Source organism: Phymastichus coffea, unplaced genomic scaffold (assembly GCF_024137745.1).
Source record: "Phymastichus coffea isolate CEN01 unplaced genomic scaffold, Cenicafe_Pcof_1.1 PCOF00123, whole genome shotgun sequence".
NCBI classification, from domain to species: domain Eukaryota; kingdom Metazoa; phylum Arthropoda; class Insecta; order Hymenoptera; family Eulophidae; genus Phymastichus; species Phymastichus coffea.
Window position 1 is genome coordinate 547,929 of NW_026706934.1, and position 24,446 is coordinate 572,374.

General features: G+C 46.2%; 1 protein-coding gene across 9 annotated transcripts in view; it reads left to right on the forward strand.

Annotated features, from left to right (window-relative positions):
* The window catches only part of LOC131671296 (protein turtle-like), a 160,089-nt gene that overhangs the window by 119,437 nt on the left and 16,206 nt on the right, over positions 1–24,446 (forward strand). For 4 of the 9 annotated variants that reach the window (XM_058947619.1, XM_058947618.1, XM_058947621.1 and 1 more), the window contains 9 exons: positions 622–766; positions 2,228–2,410; positions 3,246–3,538; positions 9,947–10,071; positions 10,154–10,308; positions 10,817–10,845; positions 11,126–11,175; positions 22,361–22,592; positions 22,658–22,933. In XM_058947619.1, the coding sequence (XP_058803602.1) occupies positions 2,247–2,410; positions 3,246–3,538; positions 9,947–10,071; positions 10,154–10,308; positions 10,817–10,845; positions 11,126–11,175; positions 22,361–22,592; positions 22,658–22,933 (1,324 nt within the window). In that variant the 5' untranslated portion in view covers positions 622–766; positions 2,228–2,246. Of the gene's footprint in view, positions 1–621; positions 767–2,227; positions 2,411–3,245; positions 3,539–9,946; positions 10,084–10,153; positions 10,846–11,125; positions 11,176–22,360; positions 22,593–22,657; positions 22,934–24,446 lie in introns of those variants that run through there. The other 5 variants (XM_058947622.1, XM_058947623.1, XM_058947624.1 and 2 more) reach the window with 5 other exon arrangements.

A 24,446-nucleotide genomic window follows, 5' to 3' on the forward strand; every position in this document is an offset into this window, starting at 1 on the left:
AGATTCGCGCGCGAGCGAGGCGAAAGACTTATGAAAAGACTTGATTAAAAAGCGCGGTAAAAGGTACCGAGCGAATTTCGTCGGAAACTCTGGTCGAGAGTCTTCAAAGTTTTACTGATTTCATAAAATCCCGCTGAGCATTTCACGCTTACCCGCTTGTCGTTTAAACTCAGGCTGGAAAAGTTCTCACGGAGATAAAGATCTAAGCCGGCTTCGTAACAACGACAGAGGGTACGAGACGACTCGAACAGGCAACAAATAACATACAAATTTTCGCGAAAAGCTAACAGAAGTAAGGTTTCAAGCTGGCGCGCGTCTCTAAATATTTCACAGCGAACAGCAGCTTTATTCCGCCCTTTGGGTTTTTCATTTGTGCTACTCGTAACCTTTATCTTGCCCTCTCATATTGTGGGAAATCCGCTTACTCTCCGAAATATTCTAGTTATATTGCGTAAAACAAGCGGATTTTTGCGTGCTTCCACGATGAAAATTAGTTGAATGTAAAAATAAAATGCAGAGCAGCGCCGTATGTAGGTTGCAGAGGAAACGACCGCGCGTAATACACGTGCAAGTGCGTTGCCGAAGATCGTTAAAAAGGTAATATCCGCTTTGGCGTTGCAGGTGATGCTGGGGGCAGGCTGCGGAGAAGGTTAGCTGCTCGGCTACAGCGACAGCAACTCTGACACGACGGAAGTGGCGACGCGCGCGAAAATCGTCGCCGCAGGCCGACAAGCCAGCCAGCGGTAGTAGTGGCGTACCGGCAGAGGTGAGTTCTTCTTCCTTTCTCTTTCTTCGCCTTCTTCTTCTTTTTCTTCCTTATTCGCTAACCTTTTTGTCCCCTTTCGCTTCGCTCATTCACTCGTTCTTTGAGACTTTTTGTGGCGGCAGCGCGCTTGTATGTGACGAACGGATACACCTTCCCTTTTTTTTCTCTCTTCTTTTTACTCAGTCAGTGATCCCGTTTCCGCTTGTAGCTTGTATCTCCGTGCGACAAAAACACGTCTCTTTGTCGTTGTATGAAATGACTTTGGGAAAAAAGTAATTGGAAATTGAATGTCCCATCCTCGCCATTTACGACTGACTCTGGAAAATCCTCTGTGCTTGCGCGACTGTAAAAGAATAATCCAACTTGCGTGAAAATCAAGTGTATGCGCGTATTCTGAAATGATAATTTGTCGAGTGACTCGTTTGGTGATTGGTGAAAACTAAAATTAATTGTATACTGCATTGTTCATCTTAAAACTTGTTCCCGTAAAAGTTTGTAGATAACGCCGGCACAAATAATTCAAAGTAATTAATCGATCAAACATCCATGGAAAATAAAAAGAGCATTAACGGAGCGCGCTCATTAAAACCTTTCATCGTAGCTTATGAGATAAAGAAAAAAGTGGAAAAAAAAGGATATCTCGAAATACTCGAGCAAATTGCTCGCTGAAACTAAATCCGAGTTCCAGAGCGCGCGTGCCGTTATCGAAAAACTATAAAGAGAGTATATAATTATGCAACGAGAGCGCGAGAGCCACGTCGATAGGTAAAGTCGAGTGGTAGAGAGAGGGAACTAATAAAGTTAAAATATTCCTTTATTTTCGCGGGCAAGAAGAGAAAGAGAAAGGACTAAAGCCAGAGCAGCTCCGTCGATTTCCATTTTCATTTGAGCCTGGCGGGGCTTGGTGTTGCATAAAAATACAGCGATCGCCGGTAATTCCGCACCGGGCGAGAGCGCTTAAATCGGAATTGCTATCCGCCCAGCGGTAGTCCCGCTGATACGAATCGTCGATTAAAGCCCTACTTTTTCCATCCGCTCCTCGCTTACACGCTTCTTAGCTTCCTTCCCTTGTAGCTCTGGCTGCTCGACCACTTGCAACGCGCCAAAGGAGATTCGACCGATCGACGCTCTGTCGCGCAACGGCACCCTGTGTCTGCTTTCCGCCCGACAGTTCTCGTCGAAAGCGACGTTTGCAACTTGCGTTGTACAGCTGTGCAATAGAATCTACAAAGTTTTCTTGTTTCTTTCGCGCAGCCAGTTGACCATTACGCAGCCTGCCAAATATTCGCAGCTCGGGCTTGATTGCGAAACTCGCCGCGAAACCAATTACGGATGCGAATTAAAAGTAAATCCTCGCACGCTACGTCTGCCAGCTGGCAAAGTGGTCGTCGAGCCACCCGCGCAGCGGCTGCAAAAACTTCGCCGCGAGCTTGTCGCTCAAGGGACACCTGTGAATTGCAGGTACTATGGGAGCGGGGCTATGGAGGGCGGAGGAGGGCCTCAGCAACAGCAGCAGCTTCGAGGCAAGCGCACCTCTCCGCGGCCCAAGAGCAGCAGCCGCCGGCGACGAGACTCGCATGCCCTAGGCCAGCATGGTCGTTCGCACTGCTGCTGTCCACGACCATGCCAGCAGCATTACCTCCGGTACGTTCACACTTGTCTCTCCGACCAAACTGCTCCCTTAACTTACGAGTATCCTCGTCGAAAAAACATTGATCGAGTCTTACGATTAAAGAAGAAAAAGCAAAAACTAACTCGATTGTTTCTCTACCAAAACTAAAACTTACACACTTACGAATACCGGTTCTCTTGCTCATTATTATCTCCTAATTTAAAGTCGTTTGCCTCATCCGTATAATACGTTATTATACTTTATAGCGACTGCTCGCGTTAGATCGTAGAGCTGGAATTGAATGGAAATGCAACTTGCAGTCGCGAATATCTCGAGTAAATTCGAAATGATGAGGGGCATGCATTTTGTCCTAGGGTATCTTTCATCATTCCAGGGGATCTTCGTGACGGCTTATTCCGACAAACCCGTATCATCGACGACGACGGCGATTCATCCGCATTAAAATTTTAAATTAAATATAATGATCGACATGCACGTTGATAAATTTACAAAGCGCCCCTTACCATGCTATCTCAACTGTAGTTTCGGGGATCTTTTACGCTTCCTTGCCGTAACACGAAAGAAAGCTCATCGCCGAACTTTTCATTTCCCGTGAGGGACCGAGGGCGTGGCATTTGCCGGTTCGCTCACACAGCTTCGCCGCGCAACGACGCTCTGACTTCCTCTCGCATTTTCAATTTCTAAATCGCATACCCACCCATCGCATTTTTAATCCCGTTGGATTTATTACATTCACGAGCTATCAATTAATCGACTGCTGTTCGACGATAACGAACAGTTTGAGCTAATGCAAGCTTGTACTGTCGAGATATAAATGACGTTCGTAATACATGTGGAAATACGCAGGAGCGAGCTGGAGGAGCAATGGTCAACGGCAAGGTCGTGGCTCGCGTCAACGGGTCAGCCAACTTGCAGTGGATGGCGGCCACGGGACGAACGTGACGAGCCAACTACGACGGATGATCACCGTAGCGGCGAGTATCGCGGCGATGATAACGGAGAGCCGGGTATGAGGCCGTGGCTACTTGGGCGCCTCGTCGGATGGAGGCGGCACCGGCCACGATGGACCCACGGCTCCAGAGACTTTCGACGAGCCATCGAGATTGTTCTACTCGGACTTTTACTGATCGTCTCGCCGGGTAAGCTAACAACCCAGCTGTATACCATTGTTTTGCTTTTCCTAAATCTACAACAAACTCCACGCCGCCATTTTCGTTGGCAACAAGTGTAGCGCGAAGGTTGTGTTTATCGAAGCGCTCAGCAATTAGGATTGCAAATGGCGCTATGCTCGACTCGCTGCTCGTTTTCGTTGGCTTCGATAGACATCCTTGCTCGACTTGAATTTCACGATTGTTCCGCGCGATTCGCCAGCTCGCAACTCTCTCGCAGAGATGTTTTTCTTACGCGGTTGCCGATCGATTCTTCACGTTTGCTCGCTCTGGGCGCGCAATAAACTAGCAAGTTTTATCACTGAGAAAAACAGTTATAAACATTAGTGCAGTATCGGCTTCGCAGTAAATCCACTGAGCTCACTTTGAACTTTGTTTACTCGCTGATAAATGTTTGTAATTAAGATCGTAAATAACCGTCAGGCCAGATTTTAACACTGAAAGCCAGCGGGCCGCATTCCGTGTGTGCCCGCGTGCGTACGTCGTCGTTTTCTTTACGCGCTCAACCCAGTTGCGGAAAAGTACTGCGCTGATATCTTCAATATCGCTGATTAGTTTTTTCTTAGCGGGAAATTTTATCTCGACTGAGTGATACTTTCGCAAGTTTTCAAGTTCTATCGACTTAGCTGGAGCGAGCACTTGGGACAGCGAAAATTTTCGGAAATAAATTATTTAGAGAAACGGCCAATAAAAGTCTCATTAGCAGCACATTTGTTATACGCCTATCGGAACTGCGATTTCAAGCTTTAATTCACGTGCGAAGCTTCGCGGGATCCGCTGATAAAGTCACTCGCCGCTTTTACCCGCCAGAAAAATTATTTATATCGGTCGAAATCAAGTAAAATAGAAAGAAGTATATATTGATGCGCAAGTTCGTTGCTAATAACGGGCAATCTCGTGAAAATATAAACAAGGATTGGTGAGCAGCGCCTGATATTTAGATTGACGGGCGGCTCGGCAATACATATTTTTCGCTCGAGATGGCAGACAGCTTCGTAATTTTCCGCTCGTCTAGCCAGCTAAAAGTTAAGTTAAACTAACCAGCTCCGCTGCAGCCAACACGGCAACGGTAGCGCTCGCGTGCTATTTATTTTCAGGCCGCGCGCGAGCGATAATCGGCGCGTGCTAAATGCGCCGACGGCGCTTCTTCAAATTGTCAAAGCGGTTGCGACTTTGTCTGATTTACGTCGGCGTCTCGCTTGACACGAACGGTTTTCCCAATTTTCCGCGTTTCTCGCGCGCGAACGGCTCTTCCGAACTTCGCCGGTAATGTCGCGTTGGAGAGTTTGTACGAGAGGGAGCTGTAAACAAACGAAACACAAGTCATTCGATCTTCGAAAATGCAAAGTGAAGCTGCTAGATAGAATAGGAGCCAGTAGCAGCGATTGAGAAGCGAGCGAGCGAGCGTCGTGGACGACGAAGGGTGCAGAGGGTGCAATTGATAAAGGCGATAATTTGCTTAATGAAAGCAAGGGAGGAGAAGAGCGCAGCAAGGCGCTAGTCTCTTTGAAAACGAGCAGCGAGCCCCAAGATTTTTGTGAAAGAGATAAGGCGTGGAAGTAGAGCTGCTGGAAATACAGACGAGAAGTTAGGATCGTGGAAGAGTAAAACAGGCGAGAGCGCTATTCTCTCGAGAGAGGAGGAAAAAGGAAAAGTGGGCCAACAACGCTGGGCCAGCCTGCGCAGGCACCGGGGGCGGAGCGCGAAATTAGCGGCGAAAGTTGTTTAATATAGAAAGTTCTTTCCGGCTGCTGGGGCTATATGTGCGCGTGAAATAACGACAAAGACACGGCATTGTGCGCTCTAGCTCTCTTCGGAAACTTTCCAGCCCTGCCGTGCCCTTTCCCTCGAGACTAATGACCCTCGTTTATTTATGCGATTCGTCCGTTATTTTTAGGCCCTGCATCCTCTCCGTTCGTTCATTCTCCGATGCATTCGTCACGTCCCATTTCAATCTGAACAATCGGCTAATTTTTCAACGTCCCTCCCCTGCGCATCAAGCGTCGAGCTTTCAATTCCATACTCGCTAGATTTTCACTCTGCTTATTTTTTTCATTTGTATTTTCCGCGATCGGATAATTACGCTCGCTGTAGAGAAAAAAACGGATTAGTTGCGCAACTGTAGAAGGCGAAAACCTATTGACTCAAAGGCGATAATTGGCCGCGGTCGTTCAACGAGAACGAACTAATTACGCCGAGGCGAGGAGCGATCGGAAGAGTTTCCCGAGACGCCAACGAACCAAAACATGAGCGGCAAATTCTTTGGATTGCATCAATGAGTTTTGTCATCAGACGACCTTTACAGATAAACCATATTTCCAGGACGCTGTCACTTTACCAACGGAACGCACGTCAAACTCGCGCAATCTTTCTTGCCAAATGATCGAACACTATGGCAAGCGATTGCGATCCGTCAAAGAGAGCCGTTGATAAATTTGTTTGATGTAAAGCTTCCGGCTCGTCCGGCGACAACACTAATTTCCCAGCGTGCAGCTCTCATCGACTGCGCCAAGTGGTGCTCGTCTACGTGTCTCCCTCGCGTCTGTTTCTTCTTTTAAAGCATTTGACACTCGACAACGCAGTCTGCTCGAGAGTCTGCTGGCATTGTTGAGAGGCGCGAGCAAGTGCGCTCCCTTTTCTAGCTCGTTCGCGCGTATTCCTTTGCCTCTGCTGGTTTTTCAGCCGCGCGTTACTTCTGAATAAAGATATCGCACTCCTGCCATCTCCCTCCGCTGTGCCTTTTATTTTCAATTAAGCCGCGGTTTGTGCTCTCTTTCGCTCGAGCCCATTGGTTTTATTTACCGAGAGAATACAGAGGGAAATAATAAAAAAAAAAAAAAAACAATGAGCTCTGAAGAGCATTTTAATGAAAGGATCGCACTCGCTTCTCAGAGCCGCGTAACGTGTCGGCTATAGCGCTATCTTGACAGATATTTGCCAGATTTCGCTTTAACTAACTAAAACTTTTAACAGAAAGATCACGGATTAAGAGAGACACCCTTTTAATTTTATTCCATCGCTAATGGTAAATTTTTCCAATGGACTTTTACTCGAATTGCCTATTTGTAATTCCATCCTTACATTCAATAGTTCAGTATGTAGAAATGCAAAGTTTCGTATCGAATGAAAATAGATGAGTGAGTGATTCAAAGGAGTCTAAGTAGCGAAAGCCCGTGAGGTCGTTGCGTATAGTTAGGGCAAAGAACGACGGATGGAATTAGCGTTGTATAGTGTATGGGGGTGCAAGAGAAAGGGATGATTTTGCGGTACAATGCACAACGACTTGCGAGAGCAAGCGCACAATGCCGAGTGCAAGGGAGCCACGTCTCGAGAGCACGACCATAGAAAGAGAAAGAGAGAGAGAGAGAGAGAGAGAGAGAGAGTGAGAAGGGGGAGGGAAAGAGGAGGCACTTTGTAGCCCCGAATGAATTAATCCCTCAAGCATTCCAGGCTAAGTCTCGTGGGAGACGAACGAGCGTTCAACGCCTACTTCTCTCTCTTTCCCTCTCGCTCTGCGCGTTACCGCGTTGCTACTGCTGCTGCTGCTGCTGCATCTGCAACGCCGCCGCCGCGTCAGACTCGACATTTTCACTTGTTCGCTTGAATCAATTTACCCAGACGTTCCCCCATGATTTGCATCATTTCGACGCTTTTATTCCCTTTTTTTTTGTTCTGTTCCTCGACTCGACTAGTCGCTCGCAATTATATTCTCTGTGGCGCTTAGCTTTTGATTCAATATTTGAAATTCATACTTGAAAATCGGGTAATCCGCTCGTGATTAATGCATATTTCATTTGACAGATTCCAGCTAAGTCGAGCTTCAATATTCACGCGGCAATTTTTCCAGCGAATAGGTCGATTTAATGAAGCGTACGTACGTGTGTGTGTCAGTATTATTGTAAGCAAGCTCGCGCTGACCTACATTATCCTCACCGCGACCCAAGCTTTCATATTATTGACATTGCTCCGTGTATTTGCCGCTCTATAGCTCTAAATATGCAACAGAACTTGCTATAATATTCCCCGCGTTTCTACAAAGTCTACGCGGCGGTAGTAGAATGCAAATCAATGACACGGATTCGCAGTCGAGGCTGGCGCACGCGCTCTCAACGTTCGGCCCGAAAGCTTGACCAATTTTATAAGCTGGCGGAGTCGTCGACGCGATAGACTTGCGTGCAAGACATTTAGGTACGTGTCCGAATAACCAGTCATTGGTCCGCGTAATTGAGCTTTAACATGCCAAGGCTACTCTGACGTACGTATCTCCAAGCCGAAACGTGGAGAGCTTTGCACATGGCTTCCAAATGCTTAAGCCCGAGAAGCGCATTGTTTGCATGTGTGCATATGCGAATGGCCGCGAGTTTGCCCGCGCACACAGCCACGCACATACGCATAAGCGCGGCTAAACAGCCCAAGTAATCTGGCTGGTTTGCGCGGCGCCTCCCCCTCCAAATCAAGGAATGCCGGCCGCGCCAGTTGCGCTAATATCCTTGTAGCTTCGCCGGGATTATTAATGTCGAAATGGGGCATCGATGCTCAAGCTGGATTTACGCTAGGCGGATCGCGTCCAAGAGAGATCGAGTGAACGAGCTGCACTTGCGATTTATGAACACTGACCGCATGCACTCTGCAGGCCTCTCTTACCTTGAGCTCTCTATCCGTGCGGGCTTGCGCGGTTACGCGCAGCCTCATGTCAAAGCCGCACGTTGCATTCAGCGTCTCGACGGTGCATTCCATATTTTGAGAAAGCCAGCGAGTCCGTGGTCCGAGATATTTCATTGCGCGTAGAGCCCCGCTCGCAGCTCGAAGCTTGCGCTTAATAAACGGCCCGTAGAGATTTCAGATTTTTAACGACGGGCGCAAGCGTCGAGTTTGCATGTAAATTTAAGGTGAGAAAGTTAGAGCCCGAAGGGCATGCGAGCTTGCATTTTGTTGTTGTCTATTGAGCGACGTAAATCGCAAGCATACTCGATCGGCAGCCATAACGGATATCCTTTTATGTTGGGGAAGGCCGAGGTCCGCGCTCGCCTCGTAAAAGGGGCGCGGGCGCGCGGAGAAAAGGCTTTTACGAGGCCAAGGCAAGTGCAGTACGATATTGGCACGCGCGATTATCTTTACTGGATGTTATCGGTGGACGGTCTTCCAGGAGCAATTCTGCAAATGATTATGTCCTTCCTCGCTAGCGCGCGCGCCAAGTGAAATCAGCCGTGGTTGACGTACATCGCTTCGCTCTCGTTACATCGCCATCTTATTCTCGCCTTTCCGTTACTATAGCTTCCTTCGGCTTCGGCTCGAGCTCCACTGGCTTACGCCGTCTCCGCTCTACTGGCTTAATGCACGCGTCACTTTATTTTCACTCCATCCCGTTTTTCGAGTTTCACATACTCGATGCTATGCGAAAGGAAGCAGTTTGTTTTGAAAAGGATGATGGCAAGAAGTTGGATGATCGGTGCCCTCGAGCGCTGTCCTTCTCTTGGAGTAGGGACAGTAAAAAATCGAGAAGCATTTTTCAGGAGCAGTCGACTTGTCCGTTGTACTGGTCTATCTGGTACTTCGCTTCGCCATCGCGGCGTTTTCCGCTTGCAGTCGTACGCGGCCACACTGGCATCGTCATCCTTTGCCCTCGCGGCTACAAGCAGCTCCGGAATCCTGCCAAAGTAAAGTGCACTGTCTCGTCGTATCTGCCTCTTTTTCCCGCTGTTTTCGTCGATCGTAAATACATCGGGGAGCTTAAGCTCGCCCACTCTCTCACTCCACTCGCTACCGTGATTTACTTATTACGAAAGTTAAGCTTACAAGGAAACGGCCAAATCGCATTTCTCTCTCCCACTTGATCGTCGCCACATGTAGGCTTCCGCGCTTCAACGACGCACGGCTGCACGTCTGATCGAACTCGAACTTGTTCTACTGTGGCTCGCTCGGACCTACGCGGCGATTTTATTCGACTAAAAGCCACGAGCCTGCTCGCACAATAACCTCGGGATTTGGAAAAGGCAAGCACGAAGCTAATGCTGAACGTTGCAATGCGCGCGAGGTATTAGCGAGAGCGGCGGCTGCAGGTGCCGCCGGAAATGGGTTTGCCTTGGGTCCTCGATTAATTATTTGAAAATGGCAGCAGCAGACGATTTGAGAAATGAGCAAGAGTGGCGCGATTTATGGATTGGCATGAATAGTACTTGGCGAGCGAGAGCCCAGGGGCCAGAAAAAAAGTGCCGGAGCAAAGCTCGCGAGCCACGTCGGACTAATTATTCAAATGGCGGCCCACATTCGAGGCGGGAGGGCGCACTTTTGGCCTGGAAAAGCTCGAGAGCGCTCCGTATGAGAATGGAAGCTGGAGAGGCAAAGCGGAGCCCTGATTGCCGATTGTTGCTGTTGCAGGCTTGTGCAATCACCAGGACGCGGTGCACATAACGGCGATCCTGGGCGAGAGCGTGGTGTTCAACTGCCACGTAGAGTTTCCGGATCAGCACGCGGTGCCGTACGTGCTGCAGTGGGAGAAGAAGGTAGGCGACACGGTACGATATCGGGCTGCGACCGAGCAAGTTGTTGCCCCCACCTCTCTGCTCTCTATTCGTGAGTTGAAAGCGAGGGCCAAACCTCAGGCCAAGGGCGCGCTCCTGGTGCCGGCCGACTCGCCACTCGCACGACTTCTGCCGGCCTCTGTTCAAGCTGCCAGCCAGCCCAGTCGACTCAAGCCCATTAACACACTGCAGCAACACGAACACGACCGAGGATTCTTGGTAAGGTCGCCTCGTTTCAGCAGTTGCCATCTACTCTCCAAACTGTTTATTTTTTTTCTTCGCTCTCTCCGGAAACCTCTCACCAACGATGCGGAAACGAGGCAATTTTATTGTGCACCACTATTGCGGTCCTGGGGTCTTTTATCAAAATTTTACCTTCCAACCATGCGCACTCAACGGTTTCCAATTTCTTTTTGGGGCTTCATCGGACTCGCGAAGATCTATCACGACCAGCGTATTCCTTAGCCGCACAATCAAAACTTCCACTCCAACGCTAACGAATCGCTGGCGTTATAGATTTTCGCTATAGTTTATTAGTATATTGGTATATTTAGTGGTGGCTTTATAGATCAAGTAATTATTAGTTTCCAAACTGTAATTATAGTAACAAGCAAATTTATTCAAGTAGACCATTATTTAGCTCTATTATATTATAATTACTAATTATTAATTTTATCGACAGTCCTATACAAAATTTTCTTGTCCACATATTATCCAACCAAATCAGGCTGAACATTTTCAATACTCATATTCTGAGTAAGTATGACGTACATCAGATATGCATTTACATATAGTTAATTTTGTGGGGGTTTCCGGAGGTTTCGTAATATCGACGCAGAGTTAACTTAAAAATCTGGATCATTGTAGAGTAATTAGTATTTCATAAGAATTGTACGTTTAAAAACGATACAATTAATTTTCAAAATGCAATGTCAATAACTCATTACGTAATGGCAAATGCAAAATACCAGAATCCTCGGTTACACCTGCTTGTTCTGTAAGTTGACAGCTAAGCAAAATAAAAAGTTAATCAAAGTTTATAGTGAAATGGCGATGTCGGTCGGTCACCAGTCAGCTGTAATGTGGGTAAGCCCTCGCATACGTAACGTAAACGTTGTACCGAACGAATTTTTGTCATTGTACACGTCTTTTTGTCGAGATAATTGTCATTTTTTAATTTTCACTCTTAATTTTTTTATTATGATATGGCTGCTTTTGAGACATATACATTAAACTTATGATGCATATACGAATACACAATACAGTGTCGCACTCCGCGATGTTGACGATTCTGACAATACTGCTGTTACAATTTACAGAGAACGTCAATCACACATAGCGTTTTTCGATTTTATATTCGGAACGTTGGAATACAAATATGTCTTATGTAATGTCCGTTTATTTTTTAAATTGTAATTGAGAGGGCAGAGCACGTATGATGGAAAATAGTATATTTCGGAAAATATGTAGTTAATTAGTGACTCATCATTGACCATGTCATGAACTATTGAACGCAATCCACATCATTAGCATTCCCGTGTTTTTCGATAACATGTAAGATTAACGTCAACTAGATCTAGAGTTGATTGCTAAATTCATCATGTACCAGTCCCCCGCTCATTTTCAAAGTCTCCAAATAATACATTAAATGTCATTGTCTGCAAATCAAATTATCATATACCGGCTATTGCTGTGTGAACTTTGATAGCAATCATCCTGCAACTGGACATTTTAAGCCTAATAATATCACGTCTCTGTCTCTCTTTAAACTTCGTTGTGCATGTTAGTCCTTTTATAGCCTTGTTTTGATTGTAATGAGCATAATGTGTATCTCTTTCAATATTACATTTCATATTACTTGGTATTTTGATGTTCGCGTTAGTTATGTGCCTTGGATAAGCCAAGCGCCAGTTTGTTATGAACAGGATGTTAGTAGCGCGACTTTATATCCCGAACTACAAGCATCTTTCTCATGACGTATTGACGCTTCACTCAGCCATGGCGCTTACAAGATTTCACAATCTTGGCGAAGACGTATTCCAATTACGTGCAGGTGGCACTCAATTGGTAAATAGATGGTGTTCACTAGTTTTTTTAAAATTACTTTTACAGTACATCGTAATATGCGACTTACACTGCTGATAATTCGAGCCGTTGTTTACTGTCTTTTTTGCTAAGGCGTGATCCTCGTAGTAGACCGATCCAACAGACAGAGCGGTTGTCACACCGCTTCGTGCAACTGCACGTAGCTCAGCAGCCGTCTCCTTCACTGCCACCTCTGTATAGATAGATTTCTATACAGTCGAGGAGCTCCTCTCGCGTATACCAACTATTTGCCAATTGAATAGTCTCTGCACGTATTAATTTGAACACGTCCTCCTAGGCTATAAATCTATTTAAGTACGTTTTTATCATTCAATCATTGATGTATACTTGTATATTATTAGTAATTATTTGGTTTGCACTGTAGATCCGACTGGTTGCACTTTGGCACTGATGGTTCATTCACAGTAACGCGTGCGCGAATTATTGATTTAAACGTAACGTGATGTATTCTAAGATGTGTCGTCACGATAATCGGAATAAGCAACAACAGCTGGCAAAGTTTGCAACCCATTCTTTAATTTCCGGTCTGTGACAACTAATGGTCGCTGAACTGTTTCAGATTTCCTGTGTTTTTGGCGCTAGATTTCATGTTATTCACTCATATTCAACTATAACCGTATTTAGGTGTGCATAGATATCGATATCTTAGACAGCCGTACTCGAGTTTATCCGTATGCAGAGGACACTCAATCGGTAAATAGGTGGTGTACGCGCGTAGAGCCGCCCCGGCTGTACAGAATCCAATTCATCCCAGCATGTAGTGGAATGGATGGCTACATAATAGGCTGTATCGGCTGCTCATCCAGCCAAAAATCATCCTCATTCGTATTGGTGGCTTACCACGCCAGGCCTTACTTCGCAATTACGGTAGTACAGGAGCGAGGTAATACAATGGCACAACTGTCTGCCAGCAGTGTAAATTTTTGCAGTCGGTTGTCACCTATTTATCGACTATACGAGTTTTCCAGTGAGCGTAAGTACACGAATGGATAATCGCGCTCTCATAATTTATCGTTTAAGACAGGCAGCAAGTTTGGCTTGCAACGTACTCGCGTGCACCGGGCTCACGATGATGGGTTATAGATTTCAACGTTTCGAGGATCAGTGGAAAATAACACCACGACATAGCTTGTCTACGGGGAATATAAAGCTCGCACACAATTAATTATTTGAAGGATAGTCGTCATGGAAAGAGTCCAGCTTGAATGGACTCGGTGGTTGTTGCAGTTTGTCTTGACAAGCCTAGTCTAATACCACGTCCCCGCTGCAAGCCAAACAGCCAAACTAAGCTACGAGAGCCCGATCATCTGTTACTCAACGCAAAACTAGTCGTTAACGATCGTACATTAACGCGATGTAAAATTAGTTATTTATGTGCCTTGGGCGAGCCAAGCGGGAGTACGATGACTTGCTTCGGGTGTCTTTATGCTCTACCGCGCTACAAAGACACTCCCGATACCATATTGGCGCGCTTGGCGCTTAAAAGCTTTTATATTCTTGGACAAGGCGTTTTCGTGTTAGCTACAGCTGGCACTCGGTCAGTAAATAGGTGTCGACCAACTGCACATGTTACACTGTTGACAATTGTACCTTCGTGTTGCCTCGATGTTGTACTATTCTAATTGCCAACTTAAGCCGCCTGGCGCGGTGGTCACCAATACGAATGAGGGTGATTTTTGTCTGGATGAGAGGCCAATGCAGCCTATTACACAGCCGTCTATTCCGCTACGCTTTGGGCTTTATTGGATTCTGTACAGCGGAGGCGACTCTCCGTGCGTACACCACCTATTTACCGATTGAGTACCCTCTACATACGTATAAATTCGAATAAGGCCGCCTAAGATATCGATATCTATGCACACCTAAATACAGTTACATTTTGATTTGAACCAAAAAGTCGCATTGGTCATTTTCGCTACGTACACGAGCCGCTTCTGCGCAGTGCAAATCTTTATAACTGTCAAATGAGCGTTGAGATCGAGGCACGACGCTAAACGTATCGAGTACCAAAAATACAAGAAATCTACGTAGCCCAGCGACCTGTAGTTGTCACAGACATAAAAGTAAAAAATCACATCAGGCTCACAAACTTTCCAAGCAGTTATTGCTTACTCCGTTTATCGTAATAACGCATCTTAGAATATGTCACGTTACTTTTGAAAATAACTTGCGTATATGTTACTATGAATGAATCGTGACACCTTCCAATATAACATCTATTGTACGTTTGAATTTTTCATCGGTATGGATATCAATAGATGATTGTTGTTTTTCAAACTGCCACCGCATCGTTCGATATTCAGTTACAGGATGGTTTACATGAACTTGGAGTAGCATATATCAATTTTTCTTCGAGAAGCAGAATTTATGGCTAAAATAAATATCGTTATTCGAAGTGAAAGCCAATACTTCATCGATGGCAGCGGCGCGGATGATACGCGAGTAGAGAGAGCTCGCTGTGAAAGTAGATAACCGCGCGTACTTTCGAGGCTTGCAAGCGATAAATCTAGTAGGTTCATGGCAAAATGATTGTCTATGGATTCGATCAATTATCGAGTATTGCGTGTGCGATCGAGGGATGCATTAAGCATGAATTCAATATCGACAGCAACGTAGAGAGTGAGAGAGAGAGTGAAAGTACAGCTCCTAGATTTTGCCTCCAATTGATCTATTCGAGATTATCTTATTTTATCGACTTAGTTGCGAATATTACCGGAACGCGATGATTTCTATAGAATTCTGACGAGCCCCATTGAAATTCAACGAAATACATGAGGCATTTAATTCCGAATCAAAGTACAACAGCATCGATCTGCGAATACCATGAGCTTGGATTTCTCGCGTGCAAGGTTGATATATTTGATTGCTCTTGACGAGAAGTGCAGTTAGCCCATTGAATCATATCAATGTCGAGTTCGCTAACGGTAATTATTCCCTGCAAGTGTTTATCATGAAAATGGAAGCTACTGATGCAAAACACGCGCATATATTAGTCGCACGGTACAATTCGACAAGCAAGAGTAAAGAAAAGCTGCGAGCTTTTATTTTGAAATGACGACAATGAAGCTTGGACGTTTTTTCCTCTCTTCTTCGCGCATACATCACATCAGTCGGGGTGTGCGGACTTTTGTATTACTTTTGTAGGTTACGACCTCTGAAAATGGAGGCTACAACTGGGTGCACGCGATTGGCCTCCTTTCTGGACGACTCGCCTCTTCTCTGTCCCTTTCTCTCTCTCTCTCTCTCTCTCTCTCTCTCTCTCTCTCTCGCTCTCGTTGACGTGAAAATACTTGTTCTCGAGCAATCTCCATTACGCAGGCAACAGCGTGTCCGACAGCTTTTTCGCTACGGGCTTTCACGCCTCAGCTTGATGACTTTTGCGCTACGCTTAACTTGCCTTATAGTTCTACTTTGTCGCGCAGTTCACTTCTCCAGGATGCTGGACTCGACTGATTTTGGCCAATTTTCCTGAAAATTTATCAATGAGACTGTCAAAGTGCAGCTGGTAATTAAGAAAGAAATGTTGCAAGTGTTGTCAAGTTGCCGAAATGAGAATTAAAGAGCAGATAGCGTTGCGAGCTATACATTGTTCACAGCTCGGGTATGTGTTAAATACACGATCCGCGGCAGTGAGGCATCACCGTTACAAGCGTCGCTTCAGACTCTAATTAAGATGAATATTTCGCAGGTGCGGAGACTGTATCGCATTATATCGCGGCAGGCAAGCGTGGAGACACAAAGCTCGCGCTCACACTTGCTGCGAAAGTCAGCCGAGTGAGATACTCAAAGACTGCTGCTGCCACCGCTGTTGCTCTGTGAAAGAGCATCGCTCGAGAGCGTGTTTACCGCACTGATTACATAGGGGACGTGTATCGCATTAGGCTTTGGCCCTTTCCCCTCCATCCCCTTCTCCGTGTACTAGGCAACCTACATGAATTAATGCGAAACAGCTAGTCGAAGCATGTGCCCCCGACGACGTTCTTTGTTTCGGCCCCCCCGCAAGCTCCACGTCTAGATAGCCCTCGGTACAATGCTCGCGCGGCTCAGTTATGAATTAGAACCAACCACCACCACCAGAGAGCATTGTTCTGTCGCCCAGCCAAGAATACTGCGCGCCCGTGTGATTCATAAACAAGTCCAATCTCGCGCGACCTGGCTAATTGAATTCTCGCCGACTAATATTTTTAACGCGAGACCGCGAGAGCTCACGCGCGACAAAGCTCTCTGTTCTTGCCACCGCGACCTTGCTTTCCTTTTATAGCCCCTCCCCCTCTCTCTCTCTCTGTTTCTACCTCCTGCTGTGACTGCAAATTAATTTTGAATCGCGCTTCGCTGAGACATTTCTTTTTCTGCTGACGAAATTTTTGAAATCTGCCTCTTTCGTAGCGGATAATTAAGTTACTCCTCGAGAGCTTCCAGCATTATTGCAAAAATGTCAAAGTAACAGCACAGTAAACATTAAGCTCGTCAAATTTCAATTTGTAACCGACCGTGTCACGACGTAGGACGGCGTCAGTTAATAAACGTGAGCTATATAGCAAAGTTTGACAAAGTTACCAGAAGAGAATTGGCACGAAATAGAAATATGAATGAAACGCGAAGAAAATGCCTTTGCTGTCAGTGAAGTTCTCGATCGGTATGTAACTCAAGATCGGTCCTACGTAAAAGCTCAGTTTTCCGTGAAGAGAGCTGTGCGTCTCAACTAGCAAAGGGAATAGAGCAAAGGCATACCACACGTGTGTCTGCCATAATTTGATGAAACAAATGGAGACGCAAGTCAACTGTGCAAACAGGCCGATGGAGAGACAGAGTCTGTTCCATCACTGATGCAATTCAATTTTCCGAGGCTTCCTCTCTCTCTCTCTCTCTCTCTCTCTCTCTCTCTCTCTCTCTCTCTCTCTCTCTCTCTCTCTCTCTCTCTCTCTCTCTCTCTCGCTTTGTCTGGGTTCTTGCGCGCAGCCCCGGAGGCTGATTTCGCTGCATTGCACACATCAACTACTTGCCGCACGCACGACTACGCGCCGCTCGATCCACCGCTGCTTTCAACATTCTCCTTGTTACTACCGTTCTCTCCTCCTTCCCCCCTCCACCGCTCTTGCTAGAGTTTTCTCGAGACTCGAATCGAGTGCTTTTCAAGAAATTGTATGGCAATCAATTGCAGAGCTTTCTGCGGCTCAAAGCTGTCGTTGATATCTATTGATTTAATGTTAGAAAAACTGAGCACCATAATGCAAGCTAGGACACCTATTACTGCGTAGAATACAAATAGAAGAGACGTGCAAAGGAAAATCGATTCCTGAGTTGAATTGTTTAATTTGTCGAGTGAGCCCTTCATTATCGTTCTCGAAAAGCGACTCTCATCAAAGATAGTAGCGAGTATCAGCTCCGGTGAAAACAGGCGAATCTCTTTTTCTCCTCTCTGACGCGGCAATAACGACTCGTCCTCTTTTTTGCGCGCTTTCCCATCGGCGCTTGACTGCTCTTCTCTCTCTCTCTCTCTCTCTCTCTCTCTCTCTCTCTCTCTCCTTCTCTCCTTTATTCTTCTTTTTGCTCCGGAACGAGCACTGAGCTAATTATATTCTTCGCGTGGAATTTCCTGGCGGGATGCAAATCTCCGCTCTAAGCCGATCGACTTGACGACGGGAAATAGGAAAAGAGTCGAGCACAACCAGGAACATTAATTTATTTGGAGTCGAACGAGGTTAGCACACGCGAAGCACTTGACTTCCTCCCATTTTTTTCGTGCCTCACGCTTGCTCTCTTTCCCTCTGTCCCTTATTTATTCACCACTTGTTCTTCCAGTTTCTTTCAAATTATTCAAAATCTATAGCTTTTAGCAGAATATGCGCCTTGTTCTTTAATCAACGGATCTCATTCTTTATTCAAGAAAGCATCGACGTTACCTGTTTAAAACTGACGAATAATCAAACGACTGCTATCTTACCGAGTGAGTTTGCAGTGATTTCCCCATATCTCGGGTGCTTTCTAAGACAACTCGTCCTGAAGTTTATTCTGTAGCTTTCTGTTTCGAAAGTTCCTCTTGCATTTGGAGATCGAACGAAACGAGACACGTAAGAAGTATGCGCACAAAGGACCCTAGTGTATGGTCGTTCCATAAGCAGCCCCTTTTGAATGGCGGGCAGTATCGAGAAGCAGATTTCACGTAGGCAGCTATCCTTTCCTCCCCTTTCTCTCTCTCTCTTGTACGGCGCGTAGCCACGTAACAGTCTCAAGCTTCGAAGCTGCCAAGGTATAATAAGAAAGCACGCTCGGAAAGTTCATCCGAAGGCAGCCAAGTTGTCTCTAAGTGCGATATTGAATCTTAATGCGGCCTTTGAAAAGTTGGCGCGAGAAAATTGGCGCATTCGCGCACGTTTGTACTCGACTATGCAAATGTTTTGGCGGCTAGAGAAGTTGAATGGCCGGGCTGCTAGAAAGTAAAAGGACGCGAGGGACGGAAAGGCTGACACTCGACGGATTAATTGTTCGCGAGGCTATTCCGGCGGCAGCTGAAACGACGTAATTTAACGGAATGCCGGAACGGAGGAAAACAACGCTTGGAAAAAAGTGTAGGCGCGCCGCGCTTTGAGGTCTTCCTCAAACAATGTTTTCTCGCGCTCGAGCGCGTCTTCTTCCGTTCCATTATCCCGGAAAGGCGCGCGACGTGTGCATGCGCAATCGCTTCAAAGAAATTAGGCCGACCGTGGCGGCCTTTTTGCCCCTTCCTCGTTGTCGGCGTAATTACTCGCGCTATTAAAACCGCCGACTGGCGCAATGTTCTTTTAGATCGACCGCTATTACTTTTACACTCGCGGCATGGAGCAGTTCTATATATCTGCAGATTAACGCCCTTGAGAAAGCCTTTCAGTTGTGTAGCATTTTCAAAGGCCTCCGCGCGTCGACTACATTTTCTCAAAGTCATTAAACGGCGCCAGTTGCATCGTCGCCTGGTGCTGTTTCAGAGGCTCGGCAGCGATCCAAGTAGCGCTGCAGTCGGGGAGTAGTGTCAGCCGGGACGTCGGCGGGGCAAACAATCAAGGCGCTGTCAGGCCTTCCTTCGCGCAGCCTTCCGTGCGATCGAGCGATTTGTCCGCAACAATGTTTGCGCATGTTAAGCAAACGTATGTATAACGACGCAGAAGAGTAGAGCTCATCGATTGGCTGGAATCAGCGGCGTCGGTCCAGCAGCCGGTCAACTCAGTCGACTTGAGAAAAGGCGTCTGCTGCTCCATTTTCTCGCGATTGGCGTCGGGAAAAAGTAATTGACGGGGTCTGCGCCAGAGCAAACAAAAGCGGTAGTCGGAGAAAGTAACTAAGGATCGAATCAGCGCCTGAGAAAAGTTAAATAAAATGCCATCGTCCAAGAGAAAAACACATAAAGCGGCTGCGGCGAGTGGATTGGGCGCGGCACCGGAGATGCTCGGAGGAGAAGGAGCGAGCGCGAGAGCTAGTCGGCGAATTTAATTTAACGAGAACTTTTCAAAAGTCCGCCAGAGGGAGAGAGAGAAAGAGCAGAGCGAGTTGAGAGTTTTACTGTTGCGGGACCGACTATCGATTGGACGTTAGCCGGTTAACCCGCTAGTTGGCTTAAAAATAGAACGTCAAGCGGCGGCGGAGCAGGCCAGATGAAGCTCTCCAACCGAACAGAGAGAGAGAGAGAGAGAGAGAGAGAGAGAGGCGGAGGATGCTTGCGGCCGCAAACTCGCCGATCCGTAAAGTAATGACGCCAAAGTGCACTAGGCGATACACTTTCAGGAACAAAGCCTCGCCGATGCTTCTTCGTTGTCTTTGGCTCAGTGCTTTGATGTTTTCGCCCGCCGCAGCGGCTATTCTCCAATTTATTCAATATTTTGACTCTCCAACTTACGACTACCCGCTATATCTATATATATTTACCTCCACTGTGCATTCATCTCGTTTCTTATTGTTCCACTTGCCGTCTACGCCTGCCCATTGTAATTGCTGATTTTTTTTAACAAATTGAAAAGCGGGACAAGTTAAAAAAAAACGATCGTACACAGAGCTGCTGCGTGTTCGTCAAGATTAATTGGACAAACCTTGTATAGTCGTACGCGTTTGTGCTTTCTCTCTCTCTCTCTCTCTCGTTTGAGTAGAAACGCAAAATTGCAGTATTGGATTTCGAAAGTTTTAACGCGTTTGTACTCCATATCAAACGAAATTGCTTTCGCGTTCTTCCATCGTCTCGGCAAAAAAACATGAAATTTCGTTTTAGCGGCTTTATTTTGCGTATCCAAGAGCTTTTCCTGCTTTTTTCACTCTATTTCTGTAAAAACTATCTCTCAACGCAATTTTCGACTGATGAGACGTCCAATTTCGTTGAAAAAAAAGTGGAATTGCAAAGTTTGGCAGAATCCGCGACTATCCGTATATAACCTACTCGCGCAGTTGTCCGATTCTCAAAAACGGTACCCTTCGAAAATGCTCGGTAAATGCCTTGACGAGTTGCGAAACGAAGCTGTCTATCGGCGAAAGAGCCGAGAAATCAACGAGATGGCTTGCCTCCGTACGAACGCGCAGAGTGAACGGGCAAACGATGAAAGGGCGAGCGGCGAGAAAATTAATATTCGATCGAGGGCAGCACGGGGCAGTCGCGATCGCAATGAAATTCCGACGAAGAGTCGCTATTAGGAGTCGGCCGAGCGTGGGCTGTGCGCCGATTCGAGCACCGAGAGCAAATGAAGCGTGCACGCGGATGCCGCGCGTCGCGCCAAACATTTCAGCTGTGCCGAGCGCAGCTCTACTGGCCAGCGACGTACGCCCTTCGTCGATGAATACGCCGTGGCGCTCGCGATTGCGCATCATTTTATGCCTTCGCGGACAATGCCGCGCGCAGCAGTCCAATTGCAACCGCGCGTTAGGAGCGAGCGAGAGGGAGGCACATTCATCCGTAGTTCGCCGCCGTCCCCTGCCGACATTCACTCTTTTAACCTGGTCAACAGCACGTGATAATGGCTTCCTTTGTCGCGCGCTTATTCGGCGCTTTCAACGACGCTCGACCTACGCGTTTGCCTTTCGATCCCGTTGCAGTAATTGTTTATCCTCCCACCATCCACTATGCTTTTATGCTTTATCCAATGATCCACCATTTTTTCACGGCACATTTTACCGCAGTCCGTAAAAGTAGTACGAAATAGTATTAGGGTAACAGTCAAGTTTCGTGCGGCCGACATTTCACCGATGAATTTTTTAATCCTGCCGATGCTCGAGTGTTAGGAATTGATTTGCATTGCAAGTTAATGGAATGAAACTCGAAATTACGCTCGTCGAATATTCACTCTCAACTCCGATACCTCCCCTAACTTGCGCATTTGTAAGCATTTTCACGCAAACGGCCAGTAATAAACCAAACTTACCTTGAGGCCCTGCTCTACGTGCGTCTTTCCAACTGTTTTTTTCCTATCCTACGACGAATATTATCTAAACATTTACATGCTCGTTCATTTCAACTCTGTACTCTAATCTATGCTTCATCGAGCAATCACTGTTTGAATAGAAAATATATAAATATACAGTTTTTCTATATCTGAGAGTAACCGAAATTGGGACACCTTCCTTCTGATTTGACATCTTTACACTTCAACAGCTGTTTGCATGCTACAGTGACTCGTATTCAATCCTATCTCTTACTTACTGTATTAGCTATTTGGTATTGTACTACTAAAAAAATATTGTCGTCTTCGTGGTGTATCCTCTATCGATCTTTTCATATAATAATCGATTCATGCATCTGCTCATTTTCGGGTTAGCTGCATTCGTGCACGTTGCTTCAAATAAAAGATCAATGATGAATTAATTGTCCTGAAAATCATTTGTAATCTAACCATTCAATGAACATAAAATAATTTCAGTGTGATTATTATTTGGTTAGCGTATCCATAAGCGTTATTGATTTGACGATAAAAATAATTCATCATTGATAAATATCAGAGTTTGATTGCATTACTGTCATTGCATTCATAACATTATGAGAATATTGATATAAATATTTGATCAAGCACAAATTGTGTTCCAATTTGATACAAAGCCATGATTTCAAGTACGTTTCCCATACGAACATGCGTATAATTGCAAAAAGTTGTATCAAGTTGGAAAATACGGTAAATGGCGATTTGTCCTTTATGTTGCTTGTTTATGTTAATGCAAGGGGCAGGAGATACCAATTTATATATGGTACGAGTCATACCCGACCCATAGTGGAGAGGGCTACGAGGGCCGCGTCTCCAAGGTCAGCTCCAACTCCAACTTTGGCGTGGCTAGTCTGAATCTGACCAACATACAGGAAAGCGATCAGGGATGGTACGAATGCAAAGTCGTGTTCCTGAATCGGTCGCCCAACAATAACAAGAATGGTACCTGGTTTCACCTCGACGTTCACGGTATAATCTAACGAATCATTCGCTCCTACATTCCTATAATGATGTATTGTGTATTGGTTGTGCAGCGCCGCCTAGATTTACAATAACCCCGGAGGAGATGATATACGTGAACCTCGGCGACGCGATAATCCTCAACTGCCAAGCGGAGGGCACGCCCACGCCAGAAATCCTCTGGTACAAGGATGCCAACCCTGTTGAACCGTCGTCCACGATAAGGATCATGAACGACGGTACTGAACTCAGGATCTCCATGATCAAGACCGAGGACATCGGCGACTACACTTGCATCGCGCGCAACGGAGAGGGTCAGATTAGTCATACGGCTCGAGTCATTATTGCAGGCCAGTTATCCATGTTTTTACACTTGTCGATCATTTAAGCAATTGCTCAAAGTACTTGACATTTGTTCTCAGACTAAATTATTCAAACGCTTTCAATTGACTGTCGATTCCCATTGACTAATGAGCAATTGCAGTTATGTTTCCAGAAAATAAAAAACCCTATTATCTACAAATTAATTGATTATTAATGGACGCGGCACAATAAGAGAACGCGCATGAAAATCAATGCGCTCCATTGTGATACCGTGTAATGAATGAGCCCTTATCTATTATTCATCAGCGATTCGATATCACAGCGTGATTCAAGGCGGGTATTTTCGAAAAGCAAAACGAAATTCTGTATGAAATGAATCGTCCAGTAGCTTAAAAATTCTCGCTCCATGAATAGGATCGACAAAGAATTGGAAGCGGTCGGGGGAGAAGGGTGGGGGAGAAGGAATTTTTATTTCTTCTTTGCAATATGTTTAGCGATATATAGGGGCCGTGAGGTAGAGGTAGTAAAACAAGAGGAAATTGAAAAGCTAGCGAGGTGCAGAATGAAGGTCTGATCGAACGCGCCGCACCGCTGGTAAGGTAGGTGGGTAGCTCGTCGAAGTATTGGATTTTTAACCCCTTTAAATTCACAAATTTTATGGACACCTCGAGGACAAAGCATCTTTTCTCCAGCGCTCTCGTAAAATTTATAGGTCGATACATTCAGTCGACCATCCTTCCGGCTAGCCTCCCTCTCTCGTATTACTTTTCCTTATCTCTCTCTCTCTCTCTCTCTCTCTCTCTCTCGCTCGCTCGCTCACTCTCTTTCGTACGATAAAGCTCGCGTTAGGTTAAGTGACAGCCAATTAAGAGCCTGAGCTTTAGGCGTTATATCGCAATCTGTTTTCCCGCGTACGCCTTTCTTCTGTTCTGTTTTCTATCTAACTAGCCTGACATGCCGCTTCGACTAGAACGAGCGGCTGTAGAAATATTTTGCGAGAGCGGGTGGCCAATGGAAGACAACGTTAACAATTTTAGGAATTAGCGTGAAACTGGAGAGCGAGCTAGCGGGAAGGAGAGAAAATTGGAAAGAGAGTACTAGAGAGAATGAGGAGATTGGCCCTCAATCTCCGAGCAGTGAGTCGAGTTGAGCTAGGCGCCGGCGATTTCTTTAAGGAGGGAGGCATCATCGAGCTGAGCTCTTGGCTTTTTATCCCCGGCTCGGTTCGTTTTTATCCGAGCGCTATTTTTCTCCCGGTGGCTCTTTGTCGGGCCGCGGCTCAGCGTCTTCCTCCTGCACGCCACCACAGGGCCTATTTAAAATTCATACTTGGGCTGGTCTATATCTCGCGAGCGTCGGCGTTTCCGCTCACGCGCAGGCGACTCGTGAATGCCATTGGCTGCGCGTGCGTTCATTCTCGAAGACTTCTCACTGGCTTTCCCGTTGAACGCTAGTTGCACTTTGCGCTGCGCCTTTATGCTGCTGCACAGGCTCGAGCGCACTTGAAAAGTCTCTTGCGCAGCAGACGGCTGAAAATAT